Genomic DNA, 18,132 nt, shown 5'->3' on the forward strand with positions numbered 1-18,132 from the left:
CACAACTACTGAAGCCCGTGTGCCTAGAGCCCATGCTCCGCAGCAAGAGAAGCCACCACAATGAGAAGCCTGTGCACCACAGCGAGGAGTGGCCCCCGCTCACTGCAACTAGAGAGAGCCCACACTCAGCAGCAACGAAGACCCAAAGCAGCCAAAAATAAATAAATAAATAGATAAATAACTAAACAAATAAATTTTAAAAAAAATGAAATAAGGAATATATAAATATAAGGAACCTAAAGAATAAACATATGATAATAATAATATATAATATATAAAGATATAATTTGAAAACCTAAGGAATGTATAATAATAATAAATATTTAATTACATATATTTAATTTGAAAACCTAAGAAATACATATATAAATATATATATTTTTGCTTATTTTTAAGTCTGGTGTGTGGCGTTTTTCTTGAGGAATTAAACTTCCATGGCATATTTGCCATTGATCATAAAGTTGACTTTTATATAATGTAACAAAACTATCATTTGCACTAATATTATTACTATAGTTTATTTTCAGCTTAAGTACTTATGCTTATTTCTTTCAAATATTTAATATTTTATTAATTTAGTTTAAAGTTAACTTGAATTTCAATATTTAATATATCTTACATTAACCCTGACAATAAACTTAAGAAGTAGATATAACGATTTACATGTTTATAGACAAGGAAATGGAGATTCAGAGAAGTCAGGCAATAGGCTTGAGGTCAGTAAATTGCAGAGATGGGATTCTGACATGGTGGTTAGCGCCATAGCCCATTTTTTGTTTTTCAGTAAATCATTTCCCTGTTTTTTAAAAAAAAAACGCATAGAGTTGTGCTTTTGTATAATTTGTACACCTACCAATGTAAAATACTGAGACATTAAACACCAAAATGGAGTGAAAACTTAGAAACCCTTTTACCCAATGCTCTTGTGTTGTTTTAAAAAAGATTAAAAAGTAATGCAAGACTCAGGGCTTTGGAGGGATTGGTGTGCTCTTCATTTTACCTTCTGACTGGCTTGCTGTATGCTCACTAGGTGGAGGGGACTGAGCTGTCTGGGCTGCTACTGTTGTCACAGCCACTGAGCGATGCAAGATTTTGAACCGTATTGGCTGAGGCTGTGGCTGCAGCTGCAGCTGCAAGGCAGAGGAGAGCTGAGATCCCTGCTGAGGGAGGTTTGGCCCGGGGTGGCTCTGGGCAGAGGCCAGCCGAGACAACACAGCTACCTGGGGCTGCAGAAAATCCTCCACTTCATTGAGGTTAATGGCCGTTGCTTGCTGAGCAGGTAAGTCGGTTCTCTGACTGACCGAACCTCGTACAGGAGCCTGTGGCACTGGCTGCTGAGGATGCGAAGTTGTGGGTTGTTGAAGTTGTTGCTGTGGAATCAGGTGGTAGAAGCACTGCTGCTGTGGCTGCTCCTTGGCCTGCTGCTGGGTGTTCAAAAGGAGTGAGTCTGGTGGAAGCTGGAGTAGAGCTAAGGGCCTGAGAGTGGAAGCTTTTTTAACAATAAATTGAACACCTCCTTGAGAAGGAGCCGGTGGTGCAGCAGGCAGCACATTTGGTGGCTGAGCGCCTGCAGGCTGCTGGCCAGTCTTGATCCTTGTTGGTTGGTGGCCAAGAGTGATTTCTCCAGGCAGGGGGCTAGGTTTGATCCCTGTAGACAGGGGGCCGGGCTTGATCCCTGTGGGCTGGAGGCTGGGCTTGATCCCTGTTGGTTGGTGGTCAAGCCTGATTCCTCTGGGGAAGGGGCTGGGCTTGCGCCATGTAGACAGATGGCCAGGTCTGATCCCTGTGGGCAGGGGGCCAGGCTTGATCCCTGTTGGTTGGTGGTCAAGCCTGATTCCTCTGGGCAAGGGGCTGGGCTTGCTCCCTGTAGACAGATGGCCCGGTCTGATCCCTGTGGGCAGGGGGCCAGGCTTGATTCCTGTTGGTTGGTGGTCAAGCCTGATTCCTCTGGGCAAGGGGCTGAGCTTGTGCCGTGTAGACAGATGGCCAGGTCTGATCCCTGTGGGCAGGGGGCCAGGCTTGATCCCTGTTGGTTGGTGGTCAAGCCTGATTCCTCTGGGCAAGGGGCTGGGCTTGCTCCCTGTAGACAGATGGCCAGGTCTGATATCTGTGGGCAGGGGGCCAGGCTTGATCCCTGTTGGTTGGTGGTCAAGCCTGATTCCTCTGGGCAAGGGGCTGAGCTTGCGCCGTGTAGACAGATGGCCAGGTCTGATCCCTGTGGGCAGGGGGCCAGGCTTGATCCCTGTTGGTTGGTGGCCAAGAGTGATTCCTCCAGGCAGGGGGCTAGGCTTGATCTCTGTAGACAGGTGGCCCAGTCTGCTCCCTGTGGGCAGGGGGTCAGGCTTGATCCCTGTTGGTTGGTGGCCAAGAGTGATTCCTCCAGGCAGGGGGCTAGGCTTGATCCCTGTAGACAGGTGGCCAGGTCTGATCCCTGTGGGCAGGGGGCCAGGCTTGATCCCTGTGGGCAGTTGACGGAGCATGATTACTGCAGGAGCTGTGGCCCCGGTGGTAGAGTCCTGCATGGGCTTGGAGCCTCTCCCCGAGGCCTGGCGTCCTTCACCAGAGTACACCATTCTGATGATCTTCAGGCCAGATGATCTGGCCAAAACTTGGATCCTTTGTGATGAGCCCGCAGTGGACAGGGCCGTGGCAGGAAGCAAGCTAACTCGATTTACCTCCGCAGAGAATTTCTGGGAAGGACTTGGTGGCTTAGGAGCAGGGGCAGGAGATGGAGATTTATGAGAGCTGCTTGCCTGCTGTGAAGTGAAACTGTCACCACTGGAGCTCCTTCCTGAGTTCAAGGGAAGTGTGATGGGTGGAGGTGGATGTTTGGCTCCCTTGTCTGGCACTGAAGACTGAACCGACCCAGTCTTAGTCTGTTCTGGTTCTTTCCCTGGAGAAGGTTGCCTGAGACCAGCTGAGTCACCGGAGCTGTGTGATACCTGCACTGGACATTGGGTGCTCTTTTGGACCAATTCCTTGGACTGACTGACCACCCTCCCCACATCAGTCTTTGGCCCTGGCACGAAACTATAGGAATGGTCATCTGTGGAGGATTGCGGGGGAGACAGCTGTCTCTCACATCTGACTTTTTTATGGGAGCTTCTTTTTCCAGAGATAAATGGATCACTAAGTGACTGCAAGGTCAGCTTTGTTGTCTGGGACTGACTGCCCTCTTCACACCCAAATACAGAACCATCTTGTACCTCGTGGGTTGGCCAGACTGTTGATTGTGAGTCATCATATTCGACAGACTTATTCCGTTTAGCATATTTCTCCACGTCCACTTGAGAAGGTACGGCCAAGTCACAGGGTCTCTGTTGCCACATATCTACACCATTTCCTGCTTTAAAAGTTTTGAGGCCGGAATTCCCACCTGTTTTACTTTCTCTTATTTTTTTGCAGGAAGTCAGGGCTCTTAGCTCAGGAGGAGGTGGACGAGACAGCTCCTGCTGCCGATTCAGAGAGGCCATAGAATACCTCTTGAAGCTCCTTTTCATGGGAAGAGTGTTCAGCTTTTGTTTGTTATAGAGCAGTCTGTTTTCAGTGCAGACCACTGATATAGAAGGGTCTAGACACAGTGGTTCAGCTGTAGCTAAGATCAGTTGGCTCTCAAGCAAAAGTTTGTCCTCCTGGGTCCATTTCTGGTTATCACTGGCTATGGCCTCTACATCGCAGGCTAAAGTCTGCATCGTGGGACGTAAGAGAATATGCCTGCTTTGGTAATGGGGAGGTTCCCTGTCGCTGGACTGCCTGTAGTCCCGTATTTCTGCTATGACACACCCACGATGAAAAATGTTAACCTGAGACTTTTCCAGGAAACCCACCAAAACAGGAGGTAATTCTTCTGCATCCAAGTATTTGAGCAATTCCCCTTCTTCATAGGGCAGTCGAATGGTCTCTGCAGATGATCCATTTTCCCCCTTGAGCATCAGCGAATAGCCCTCTTTTCTTGGGTACAGGTTGACCACCAAACACGGCAACGACTCTCTCCTAAGAAGCTTCTCTAACAGGTTCACATTGCTTCTTAATTCCTCCGTAACCCCAGGCTCCTTTTCACATTCTTCAACGTAAATGTCATAAAGTTTTTCATATAGAGACTTTTCCCCATTAGATGAGTATTGCCTTTTTGGAGGTCTCTGTTGGGCACTTGCAATGACATACTCCGCACGATCCAAAGCGCCTTCTAGAGATTGTTGCATTTTGGTACAAAATAGGGGCCCTAAAAGAAGAGAAAATGTTAAGCGTTATTGATGAAGCAGGTGAAAATCGCGTCTTTCATATGGATGTGTAGTTCTGCAAGCTGCCCCAACTCCACAGTGGAACCACCAGCCTAATTCCAGTACGGACACCAAGAAACCCGCCTCCAAGGAAGTGCTACACAAAATTCTTGTGAGTTTCTGAAAATACCTATATCTGTAGGGGCGGCAGCCTCTGAGATAGGTCTGGCCTCGCCTTGCGTCGTTGATCTTGGCTAAGCCAGAAATCGACATGGGGCTAGACGGGTTTCCGTGCGCCTGCGTGCGCCTGCGCGCGTCTGCGTGCTGTGCACGCGTCTGCGTGCTGTGTGCGCCTGAGCAGTGGGCTGTCCTTTGGCCTGCAGTTCCTGTTCTCCTACCTGTACTTCCTACTGGAGAGTCAGGCCAGGCATCCGTATCCAGTCTGTGCAGTTGCGCAAGGTAAACGCAAAAAATGTTTTTTAGGAATCGAGGCAGTGTTATTACTTTTTTAATATGTAAATTCAGAACTTTTATTTCAGCAGAGTTTTCTTGAATCATTGTCTGAAAATCTTTCTTCTGTTTCTTTGATTTGCTTTTTTCCCTTCAAGGATTTCACTTATAAGTATGTCGGATAATCTCTTCCTGCCTTTTCTATCATATTCTTTCTAAAGCTTTTTGTATTACTTTATTTTCCTGTCTCTTTTCTATTCTATCCTTTATGATCCTATGTTAATTGTGGGTATACCTCTTCTCCCTCTGGAACTGTATTAGTTTTGTATTGCTGCCATAACAAATTACCACGAACTTGGTGGCTTAAAACAACACCTGTTTTTTTTGTTTGTTTGTTTTCCCCCTCGTAGTTCTGCAAGTCAGAACACAGAGCAGTGTCAGTTTAGGGTCTCAGAAGTCCAAAATCAAATTTGCCTGGGCTAGGCTTCTTAACTGGAGGATCTGGAGAACAATCCACTTGTAAGCTCATTCAAGTAGTTGGCCAAAGTCAGATGTGGTTATAGGATTAAATTTCCTTTTCTTTTTTTTTTTTTTTTTTTTTTGCCAGTTGCCTGTCAGGGGCCACTCTCAGCTGTTAAAAGTTGCTCCCATTCTTTGGCAAGTGTCTTCCTCCATACTCAAGCCAGTGATGGCATATTGAATCCTGTTTATGCTTCTCGCACCTCTGACTTCCTCTTCTGTCACCAGCTGGAGAAGATTCTATGCTTCTAAGGGCCCATGTGGATAATCCAGGATAATAGTCCCTATTTTAAGTTATGGTGCCACATAATGTACTATAATGACAGGAGTGGTAACTCATTATTTTCACATGTTCTGAGAATTAGAGTGGACCATATTTCACTGGCCATTTTAGCAAGTCTGCCTATCATAGGTACTTTGTAATTTAATCCTCATTTATTCCCTGTTTCTCCTGAGTTTGACTAGCTCCTGTTTCATACTTCATGTTGTTTGTTCTTTTGTCTTTGAAGTTTAAAAAAAAAGTTTATGATTCCAATTCTGCAATGCTTATTTAAGTATAAAATTCCTGTTGGAGTGTCAAGTTAAATTTTTCCTCTGCTTTGTGCAAGTGTGGATTTGGACGTGTGCAGATGTGTTCTGCAATGGTTTCATCTGCTGAATCGATTCTCATTTTTTGGCTTTTTTTCCCCCTGAACCAGCAATAGAAGACACTTTGAAGTGGGTAGGGTAGGGAGATTGCATGGCTTACTTGATTTCATATTTTAAGGTCACCTTCTTTTGCTGCCATTACGATACATAGATTTTATTATTGTTAATGTTGGTGGTTGTGGTGGTATTTTTAACAAATTGTACATTTTTCACAAGTCTGATTTCTTCTGATTCTTTGTCACAGTCTTCGTTCATTAGAGCCCTTTATCTTCAGTCAGTTGCTTTTTTCCCTTCACCACTAAGTCTTAGAAGCACATGTTTCCTCTCGAAGGTACCTCACTCTTCCTAAGAAGGGATGAACACCTCTGGTCCTGTGCTTTTTCTATACCCCTTTCTTTTGATTTCCCAGTAACCAGTGCTCTAATATACCTGGTCTCAAATCATTTCTCAGTATTTCCCATCTCAGAGTTTGACCTCAGAAGTCTCTTACAGATTAATAAAAATAAGATCATTAACCCAGGAGAAGTAAAAAGTCAAGATGACAGGTCACAAAATAAGGAATACAAACGCTGTTTAAGTATATGAAAAAATCTTCAACCTCACAATTAATAGAATTGCAAGTTAAGACAAAAATAAAAGACCATATCTTTACCTATTAGATTGCCAGAGATGAAAACACTTCATAGCTTACCATGTTAGCTAATGGTATGAGGAAACAGGCCCTCTCAAACATTGTTGTTGAGGGTGTTAATTGGTCCAATTCCTGTGGATAACAAAGAACCTAGTGATAGGATTTGCCCCCCCAGGATTGGCTTCAGGGTGGCTGGGGCTCATAGGTGGGGATTTTTCACCATTGGCGTGTATTCATTAACAATTTACATACATTTCAATTTATTTTTAGAAAGTGCAACATTTACCCTCTTACTTTGTACACCACTAGCACACAACTGGATCCATCAGTGGGGTGCAGCAATTTTTCATTCTGAATAGGTAACGTAAAAGTGCTCAAGAGGAAGCAAATAAAATGGACAAAAACCTAAGGAAATTCTGGTGTTTAAGGGGAAATGAGAAAATGAATCGAGGCACAAAAGGAAAATACCCTCTGATAAAAACTCAAGATGAATGGACATAAATAAAATTAAATTTTCATATTGTGCTCAACCCAGATAACGGAGGAAAGCCAGGTTATTGATAACTCTAGTAACAACATTTTCTGAGAAATACTAGTGAAGAAACTCAGACCATAGTAGAGAAAGGGATGGGCCTGTGTTGAGAAAGTGAGGAGAATAGTTCACACTACCACTGAAACATTTTTATTAGTGAAGGGAAAGAGGTAAATCACAGGTAGATGTAGAGGACACACACATGCACATGAACATAGACTATCTCTGTGTAAAATCTGTCAATAATGCACCCATAGATCAGGAAAATGTAACGTGCATAATGATATTATCAATAATATTATTTTGGAATTTTGGGAAAGGATGTAAGCCCTCATGTAGACTTTTATTTGACACATGAGAAACTAACATACCCAAAGCCACAATTCAGATTAATAACTTATTCATGTTATGTGCTTTATACATTATAGACTTAATAAATGGTAAATAAAGACATCGGTAACTGCAAAGTCAAATTATGCAGCGATGCTTTGTACAATTTGGATACCAAATAAATCCATATTAATAAAGAAAACTAGAAGCCAGAAGCAATGTAATAGCTTTTGCAAATTAGTCACCAAGGTGGTCAATTACTGTTGTATTTAATAGGCTAGTGAACAGAAGGGTTTTGAGAGTGGGAATGATTACAGTGCTGTTACATAAATTGTAGCTTTGAGAAAGCACTCAAGGAAAAGATGTCTAGTTAATCATTATGATATTCTTCATGTATGTATGAAGAATAATTTGGGAAAACCCTGCATCCTGATAAGACTGAATATAACATGGTTGAATTCCTCCATTCCATAAGAGTTCTCTCTCCCTTTTGTTTTCTTGCTTGCTATTATCATAACGGACTTTTAAGGAAAAAGCAGATTTTGTGGCTGGAAATCATGTATACAGTAGAGCCATTTTCAGTACTTTGTAACAGTTGTTTCATGTGAGAAGAACATGAGAGATAATCTTATAGTATTGGCAGAAAAGTATTTTGACAGCTGACTGTTACAAAGTCTCCTGTGTAATTATTCCACCTCCCCTCTGACTAGGGATAAGTGTTTTACATATGACCCGTACTTCTGAAAATACTGAATTTCAAAATGTCTGTTCTATGTTGACATCCGCAAATATTTAACTATCCAGTTCTAGAATCCCCTTGGTGATTCATTCCTCTAAAACTAAGAGAGCAGAGCTAATAACAAGCCCTCATTCGTGGTGATGTGGTGATTTATTTATTTATTCATTCATTCATTCATTCATTCATTTATCTATCTCCCTACTGCTGCATCTAGGGAGGCCTTCACATCAATGGCAGCTCTTTCTGGTGATAATATGAGACAAGTGTAACTGAATATCAAAATGTATGAGACTTCACTCCCAGAAAGAGTGTTCTATTCATATTGAGCCTTTCTATAAAAATGAAAAGTTAGATCTGGAGAACAGAATTGGAGGGGGGCTATATTTGCAGTAGGATAAGGAGATTAAATATAAAGAGCTATAGGATTTATCTCTTTTATGAGTTGCGGCTGGAAAGGAGCTTAAGCTTTTAAAAAGTGGTGACCTTGATATAAATTCCATATTTAACCAGTGGTGAAAATATTATGAAGAATGAAGAGGATGTGGAAGAACATCAGGCGTAAGTGTGAAGATTCAAGAGATGCAGTGAGATTGACAATCTGAGCCATTAAACCCTCAGAGCAGAAAATGGTAACATCAGTAAAACATACTATGTAACAGTTTGTCCATTAGGAAGTGTTTTTATATCAGGATGTTATTTACTTCTCACAACAACCCTATGAGGTTAAGTATCCTTATAATTTTATGATCAGGTAACTGAAGTTCAGGGAAGATAAGTTATTTGTCCATGATCACACAGCTTGTTAGTGGATTCTTCTGCCCTTGCAAATGTCCTCTTCTTTTTGTATTCTTTATCACATTTTGATAAAGATGCGACCCATTCATATTTTGCTTTTAACTTTTAATCATATCTCTAATATCACTCCATGGCATTACATTCTGCCCACCCGAGTGTAAAGTATTTTATTCCTGTATTCTTTGTTGACAAGAATCTGTAGTATAATTGTCACATTCTACCATGTTTATATTTATAAAGATATACAAATCATTAGCCCATTTCCTTTTCTCTGAAAATGGCCTATTTAAGCCATTTGTTCTTTTAGTGAATTGTAGGTGATTCAGATTAATGGCTCTTCTTTCTAGTGAGAAAAATCTAAAAATTGCAGTTGACTGGAATTGATACTAAAGTTGCCTAAAAAGTATTGAAAAGAAACCAACTGTGAAATGTGCATAAATTATATAGAATAAAGACGTCTCTTCCCAAAAACATCTAATTCTGCCTTTAAATTAAATTAACTCACAGTTTAATTCTGTTCTCCCCCCCGTTTTTGTTTTCGATATAGAAATAAAAGGCTTTCATCATAGATAGGAAAATGCAAAAGCAGCTTAATTTATTAAATGCACCATGTTTAAAGAGTGTTATATGTAATATTTGCAAATGTAGAAATATAATTTGTTTACCTCTTTTTTTTTTTAACCTCCTGGGAGACTTGTAGGAATTTATGTATAATGTAGATTAAGCACTTGGATATTTGTTTCCTAAACCACTGTATAGGCCAGGATCTACTCGGCTAAAGCAAATTATTTATAAGCAGTTCAGTAGGGAGAATTTAATGTGGTAAATGGGCTATAAATATGTTAGAAGAACTGAAATGGCAGGACATAGGCAGTCCAGGGGTTAGCAACCACCCCTATGTCTGAAGGGAAGAAGAAAGGAAGGAAGTGGTGTTACCAAACCCAGAAGCTGAAACAACAGATCCTCTCTTGGAAAAATCCAACCTGGAAGTCAGTTGGCAGGAGAGCCTGGGAAATGGAGGACATATTTATGGGATAAAGTGGTAAACAAGCAGATAAGACTCGCTTTCCCATGGTACTTACACTGTATGGAAGGGAAAATATATACCTATATAAAGAAATAAAATCAGGAAAATATCAATTAGTGATAATTGATAGGATAGATATAAAATAGAGTGGTATACTAAAGAATTATAAGCCTTTATTGTTTTCATGGATTTTTTGTATTAATTTGATTTTATTCAAAATTGCATTTAGATAATATTTAGCTTAATTTTTGAGCACCCCCTCACTGGCGTCACACTAGTTCCATTGGGGTAAGACTAATGTTTCAAAGGGCTTCTAGCTATTTTGCTTGAGCAACTAGGTGAATGGTGTGTTTATCAGTGAGATAGGGGAGACTAGGGTAAGAGTAGATTTGAGGGTAGAAGTAAAGATTTATTTGTGGGTCATGTTAGATCTAAAGAAATTTTTTAGATTTCAATTGAGTATGATAAATAGGCAACTGGATATATAAATCTAGAGTTCAGATAGAGGTGAGATGGAGATACAAATACAGGACACAACGGAGAGTTGGTATTTAAAGTGAGGGTTAAATGAGATTATATAGAGGGAGATTAAATGAGGTAATGCATATAAAGATTTTTTAAAACGATAGCTTTATTGAGATATAATTCACATATCATAAGATTCTCCCATATAAAATGTAAAATTTAATTTTTTATTGTGGTAAAATATACATAACATAAAATTTACCATTTTAACCATTTTTAATTGTACAATTTAGCGGCATTAATTACATTCACAGTGTTGCTCAATCATCACCACTATCCATTTCTAGATATTTTTCATCATCCCAAACAGAAACTCTGTACCCATTAAACAGTAATTGCCCATTCCTTCCTCCCCCCCACAGCACAGGGTAACTGCTATTCTAATTTTATCTCTAGGAATTTTCCTATTCTAGGTATATTATATAAATGGAGTCATACAATATTTGTCCTTTTGTGTCTTGACTTATTTCACTTAGCATAATGTTTTCAGGCTTCATCCATGTTGTAACAAGTATCAGAATTTCATTCTTTTAAAGTCCAAATAATATTGTATGTATATACCATGTTTTGTTTATTCCTTCATCTTTTGGTGGACATTTGAGTTGTTTGCACCTTTTGGCTATTGTGAGTAATGCTGTTATGAACATTGTTGTACAAGTATCTGTATACATCTCTGCTTTCAATTCTTTTAGGTATATAACTAGGAGTGGCATTGCTGGATCATATGGTAATTCTTTGTTTAACTTTTTGAAGAACCTCCAAACTGGTTTTCCATAGCAGCTACACTATTTTACATTCCCACCAGTAATGCACAAGGGTTCCAACTTCTCCATACCTTCGCCAAAACTTGTTTTCCTTTTTTTTTTTTTTAGTAGTTATCATAATGGGTGTGAAGTAGTATTGTATAAAGCTTTTTGCGCAATGTTCTTTCCCCCACCATTTCCTCTCAGTAGAATATAAGTGTCATAAAACCAAATACTGTGTATATTCACTGCTTTATCCCCAGCTGGGCCAAGCACATAGTCTTTGCTCAATAAATATGTATTGACTGAATGAATGCATTTTAAATGCTCAATAAATGATATTTAATTCACTCTTCTAATAAATGATAGTTAATATATTCATTCCTGTATTATGTTGAGTGTCCCCTGCTGGGCTTAATGGTTTTGTTTAGTTTCTGTGAAATGGCTTGCCTTTGCTATGAGAAGTTTAAGAGGCAATATGCTGAATTTACATAGAATGAAACTGCCTCAAACCATAACAACAGAAAAGGAGGGGAAAGACTTGAAAAATATGACATTAGAAAGCGATGGAAAAGCAAGCAAGATCTCACATGTTATCTTCAAATTGGAGCACTCGGTGCTATGAACATGTAAATTCAGGAAGGTGGCTGCAGTCTCTTCTTCAAGGAGAATATCTAGCTTCCATTTCCATTTCCCCCAAACCTTTCTTGAGTGAGGAATAGTTTTCCCAGATACAGATACACTGTTCTATCTTCTTTGTGTCTGTAGAAGTTGGGCCACTTTCTAAATATGCTAAGTTCAAAGAAGTCACTCCACATGAGAACTCGGACTGCAAATTTCAGTAAACACTGTGTCTTCAAAATTACACCAGTCTCCAGAGTCTGGAAATATGCACCTTGGTCGATTTTATGGAATAGATTCAGTTTTTGTCTCCTATATGTAGTTAAGTATACAATATAAATGCCCATTATCACTAAGTTTATTTACCATCTTCACAGTTAATTTTACTTATCACTTATATTTTTATTTTGAAGTCAAGGAAAGCAAAGCTATTATCAGGAAATACTGACCCGCAAAGTAAAAGTGAATAAAACGTATGCCATTATTATATTCCAAAAATATTTAGAGAAGTATTAATAGAAAAAAAATCACTGATTTATAGCAGCTATTTGCTGACATTGTCCAGATTTGGTTTACACACAGTAGCGGAAAAAGTATTGATATGTTTTTAAATTTCAGAAAATTAATATAACTGAAAAATCTATTTGTACATGGGTAAATTTCAGCAAACTCTGGTAGTTCTCTGTCTTCTTTAAAGATCAGTGTAGACTTTCTTTTACTCTGTTGGAAGTTTCCCTGGAATTTTCATTGTAAAATGAGAGGTGGGGTGCAGGATTAGCCATGTGTCTGGATCCTGGTTCACCTCTTCTCCACAACATTCTAGGAGCAAGATTTAATAGTACAAGAACTATTATAATCACGTTAGAAAAAACTGCTTGTGTGACGCTTGGAGAGAAAAAAGTGATTTGCAACTGATGCAAATGTGGCTCACACATTTATTCTTCTGTTCCCTTATCTTTCCCTTATCTTTTTTTTTAAAATTTATTTATCTTTTTTATTTTCTTCCAGGTTTATTGAGATACAGTTGACACATAGCATTGTGTTAGTTTAAGGTGTACGACATGACAGTTTGATATACAGACAGACTGTGAAATAATTACCACAATATGATTAGTTAACACATCCATCACTTCACATATTTAACTTCTTTTCCTTTTTTTCTGTTGTGAGAACATCTAGGATCTATTCTCTTAGCAACTTTCAAGTATACAATACAGTATTGGGTTTTTTGGTTTTTGTTTTTAATTTTTATTGGAGTATAGTTGCTTTACAATGTTGTGTTAGTTTCTACTGTACAGCAAAGAGGAGATATATGTATACGTAAATCTTTTTTGGATTTCCTTCCTAGTTAGGTCACCACAGAGCATTGAGTACAGCTCCCTGTGCTATAAAGTAGGTTCTCATTAGTCATCTATTTTATACGTAGTATCAATAGTGTGTATATGTCAATCCCAATCTCCCAATTCATCCCACCCCCTCTTTCCCCCTTGGTATCCATACGTTTGTTCTCTACGTCTGTGTCTCTATTTCTGCTTTGTAAATAAGATCGTCTATACCAATTTTTTCAGATTCCACATATATGTGTTAATATACGATATCTATTTTTCTCTTTCTGACTTACTTCACTCCGTATGACAGTCTCTAGGTCCATCCACGTCTCTAAAAATGACCCAATTTCATTCCTTTTTATGGCTGAGTAGTAGTCCATTGTATATATGTACCACATCTTCTTTATCCATTCCTCTGTCGATGGACACTTAGGTTGCTTCCATGTCCTGGCTATTGTAAATAGGGCTTCAGTGAACATTGTGGTACATGACTCTTTTAGAATTATGGTTTTCTCAGGGTATATGCCCAGTAGTGGGATATCTTTCAAATCAAGAAGGTCAACTACGCTGAAAAGAAGGTCTGTTGTATGCAGGGTGGGAAGAGATAATCAGGTGGTTGCAAGTAGCTATTCATTGCCAGGAAGTCTTTATAGCTGTGTTATAGTTTTTGCCTGGCCTGGAAGAGACATTTGCTTACCACATCCACTGTCAAGAAGTGTGTGCTATGTCAAAGAAGCATACAGGGAGAGGAGGGAAAAGTAGTGCAGTAGGATGTAGGTGAGGGTTGTTTAGAGGGATTAAGCAAAAAATAAATGTAAATCAGAACTTCGTAGCCATTAACTAATAGTTCATTCATTCATTCATTTAACAAATGTTTATTGAGAGTGCCTGTCATGTGCCTGGCACTGTACAAGACACTTAGGGAAATCATTAGGCTTCTTAAGTCCTTATGCTCCATTGGCCATTACTGAACAAATTCTTATAATGGGTTATTCTCCATGTGTCAGAAGAAACTGGAGTGTTTAGAAAGGGAGAAAGAGCATAGAGATTTTTTTTGAAAAGTGCCTGAATCATTTAAAAGTTAAGCATAGAATAACCATATGACTCAACATTTCCACTCCTAAGTATGCACCCAAAAGTACTGAAAGAAGACACTCAAACAAATACTTGTAGGTGAATGTTCATAGCAGCATTATTCTTAACAGCCAAAATGTGGAAACAAACCCAAATGTTCATCAGCTTATATACCAAGAAACTAAATATGATATATCCATACAATAGGCTATTATTAAGCCAAACAAAGGAATGAAGTACAGATACATACTGTAGCAGGAATGAACCTTGAACATATTATGCTAAGTGAAAGAAACCAGACACAAAAGTCCACATATTGTATGATTTCTTTTACATGAAATATTCCAAGTAAGCAAATCCATAAAGACAGAAAGCAGATTGGTGGTTGTCAGGGGCTACGGGGATGGAGAAATGGGGAGTGATTGCAAATGGGTATGGATTTCCTTTTGGAATGATGAAAATGTCTTAGAATAAGATAGAGGTGATGGCTGCGCAACATTATGGATGTACTAAATGACACTTCACTGTGCACTTTCAAACAGTTAATTTTATGTTGTGTGAATTTTACCATGTTAAAAATATATGCCTTTAAGAATTCAAACAGCATACAGCTAACTCTCTCATTTTACCTATTATGAGAAGAATACATATTAACAGCGGAGGCAGCAAAATAAGGGAAAACAGGTAATTACAACTTGTGATTGTTATGAAGAAAATAAACAGAGATAAGATGGATAGTGATAGAGGAGGTCAGCCATAGCTTCTCTGAAGAAATTTGTCATTTATATGACCTTGAGACCACTTCCTGAGCCTCAGTTTCCTTCAGTGACATGTTTGTTTGTTTGTTTGTTTGTTTAATCTCTCTCTCTTTTTCTTTCCTTCCAGAAGAGGTCTAGAAGGAGACCTTGGGGTCTATAGTGGTGAAGTTTGAAAGTTCTTGTGCCCAAGAATAACTCAGGTGGAGAAATACTAGACTAGAATTTCACACACTAAGGCCTCCTCAAGCCTAATATTCCAGGAATACTAGGCTAGAAAAATTAAAATGATAAAATTATATTATTCACTTTCTGTCAAAAAGTGGGAGATAATTATTTTGAATTTATAGTTAGCAGAAGGTTGAGGATGAAGTTCAACTTACAGATTAAATTATTAAGAAAGAATTTCAAACAAGAAGGCAATAAATTGGCATTTTTAGGTCTTATCAATTGCTCAGTGTTCTTACACTAATCTTTTCAGAAGCTCTGATTTCAACCACAGTTAAATCAATAGGTCCTCCAGAGGTCTTCTGAAAAGAAAACCTAATCCAAACAAATTTCACATTTAGTGTCAGTAGCTGTAAGCATAGTGTGTGTAAGAAAGATAAGATAGAGGGGCCACACACATAGCTTCAGGCATCACCATAAGGACTGATAGAAAAAAAATTACAGATAGAAAAATTGGAAGACTTTAAGATTAGAAATAAACTGTCAAAGTATATTTAAGGCTTAACAAACTGTAAGAGGTTCCCTCCACAATCTAACCCTGACATTTTTGATTCCCAACATTTTATTTTCACAACGAATGATTAAACAGTACAGTCAAATTTATGGTTAAGGAGTCACCTTCCAAACAATGGAGTTCTGCTCCATTCTGTAGTAACTGAACTTTCAGATCTTCCATCCCTCTGTGCTGCTTTTCAGTGCCCAGACGCTTGTAACACTTCGAGAATACTCTATGCTTTTGTTTTCACACACAAAAATTATGTACAAAAAAGATTATGACTTGAAAAAAGACCAGTGAATGTTAGAGTAAACCATATAAAACATAGAAGCCTAAAACAACTTAATCCTTAAAAAACATTGATCAAATCCCTGTCTTTCTCAGCACTTCATAAGTGGGAAGAGATTTCCAAACATTATGGAAATGTTATTATTTCCCCTAGGGACCAGGAAATTAACATAATATACAGGTCAAGTGTTTAGTGGTGCCGCCGTTAGAGGACATATTTAACAATCATGTTACTGGTAATTCTGTTAGAGTGGAGAGAAACCCTGAGTACTATGGATTATCATGCATAGGGGGTGTGATTACAGAATGATTGAAACTGTGCTACCCTTAGGTATGGCATAACATGGCTTTTATTTTACTCTATAGCTAATCAGGCAATATACAAAATTTCTCTTCCCACACATATTTTTCTTTCTTACCCCCTGCCTGCACTACCCAAATTTCCACACCTCGATCTGTAGCTGCGTGATGTTGTCATCCTTCAAAAGATAAATTATAAAATCTCTGGTAGCTCCCATGCATGCCAATTCAGAATCTTTCACTTTTTCAAAGTAACACCCCACTAAGGAACCTATGGAGAACTTTGATACACTGTACTGATTTCCAGAGACTACTTACAGAAAGTATTCTAACTTTATTTTTTGTGTCATAGATTTACTTCTTGATTATGTCCAAAAATATTTGTTAATCCCCAGTATTTGCACTGGATTTAAGGCTAGATTTCCTTCTTCCTTATAAGACAGGGCCCTAAGCCAGTCCTTTCAGAAGCCATTTCTTTCACAAGTATGTATATATATATGTAGAAAGTGTGTAGTAGAAACAGCTGTTTAATACCTGCTGCTTGCTCCATCTTATTCTTTATTAGATGTTTGGGAGCTTAAGGACCTTACTTTTCAAAGAAATCTAAGTTAGAGCGTGTTCTGCCTTTCTCCAGTAGGCATCTATTCTAGAATATAAAATAATATAAAATCAGGGCTAAGAGTAGGTAACTTTCTTTTGTTTTAAACAATGTATATATAGTTTATGTGTGCTAACCCAGCACTACTTATCTTCAGTAGTATACAGAAGAGACCAATGAATTAGAAGTTAGGAGATATACGTTCTAATCCCATTTCTGCCACCAATTAGTAGACCTTAGACAAATCATTGACTTCTTTAGGCTTTGGGTCCCTTTGGTGTAACCTCAGGAGGCTGAAAGAAGTAACTCTCTCTAAACTGTTTGTACAATACATTTTGTGTACTTGGTGTGTCCTGCAGGGTTACCCTTGCCAGAGAAAACTAGGTTTTGAAAAAATTTCACATTAATATCATTTCTTCACTGGAAAAGATGAGTATTGACTCTCAATTATGAACAACTGTTCTGTCCACATACCTGTAATATCCTGTCTCTCTCTACCCATTTTATAAACATTGGAACCAGCAGTCATGATTTAACTTTTGCCTGGGTTGCAGCTCATCTGTTAAAACAATAGAAGCTGAGTAGATATGTGCTGATGATTTTTACCGTAAATCCTGGAGGAGCATTCTTTCCCCATTTACCCCATTCTGCTGTATTTCCCCGACTGCAGAGAGCCACAGTGCCATAGCAGTCATGCTGCAAATTTAATGATGGCGGATGGGACTCTTTACTTTGAGAGTGTCTGATTCCCCTCAGGGGGATCATATGTTTATTAATGTGTCACAAGTTGCTTGCTTCCTGTTAGCTCTTCTCAGTAAATAGGACTGTAGCATTCATTGGATGCTGCTTTATTTTTAGCTTTTTAAATCACCTCCTGATGAACAGAAACAGTAAACAAGTATTAAAACATGCAAAATAATTTGAAAATAGTGCTATCCTGGGGAGTCTGGAATTCCAGACATTATCAGACAGTAGTAAATCAGCAGTCACCTCACAAAGCTAGGGAATAAAAGACAGGGAAATAAGAACATCTAAGGGTGCTCATCTGGAGCCACTTTCTGAAAATTAGGGGTCAGTTGCATTTATAGTAGAGCAAGAGGGGGTGGCTGAGGTAAAGAGTCGTGTTTTTCATAAACTTTTCTCATTCTTGTCCAACGCAATCAGGTATCCCAGGACTTATCTGGAGTCTTACGCTTCACAGTCATTAAACACCACAGAACTGAAGGCATCGTCATGGTGATATTGCCTATCTAACCCGCCTTGTAAACAAACACTGTTTAGCCCT

The 18,132-nt window shown here is 38.8% G+C and overlaps 2 protein-coding genes across 2 annotated transcripts in view; one reads left to right on the forward strand and one right to left on the reverse strand.

The window, feature by feature from the left end:
- The window catches only part of IL1RAPL1 (interleukin 1 receptor accessory protein like 1), a 712,722-nt gene that overhangs the window by 120,680 nt on the left and 573,910 nt on the right, over nt 1-18,132 (forward strand). The gene's annotated exons all lie outside the window — the stretch shown is intronic.
- Nucleotides 963-4,202, reverse strand: LOC133082619 (transcription factor SPT20 homolog). The gene is made up of 3 exons (XM_061179299.1): nt 2,487-4,202; nt 1,637-1,648; nt 963-1,586 (listed from the first exon to the last, which is right to left on the reverse strand). The coding sequence occupies exons 1-3, from the start codon at nt 4,200-4,202 to the stop codon at nt 963-965; spliced, it is 2,352 nt and encodes a 783-aa protein (XP_061035282.1).

This window comes from Eubalaena glacialis, chromosome X (assembly GCF_028564815.1).
Source record: "Eubalaena glacialis isolate mEubGla1 chromosome X, mEubGla1.1.hap2.+ XY, whole genome shotgun sequence".
Classification (NCBI taxonomy): Eukaryota; Metazoa; Chordata; class Mammalia; order Artiodactyla; family Balaenidae; genus Eubalaena; species Eubalaena glacialis.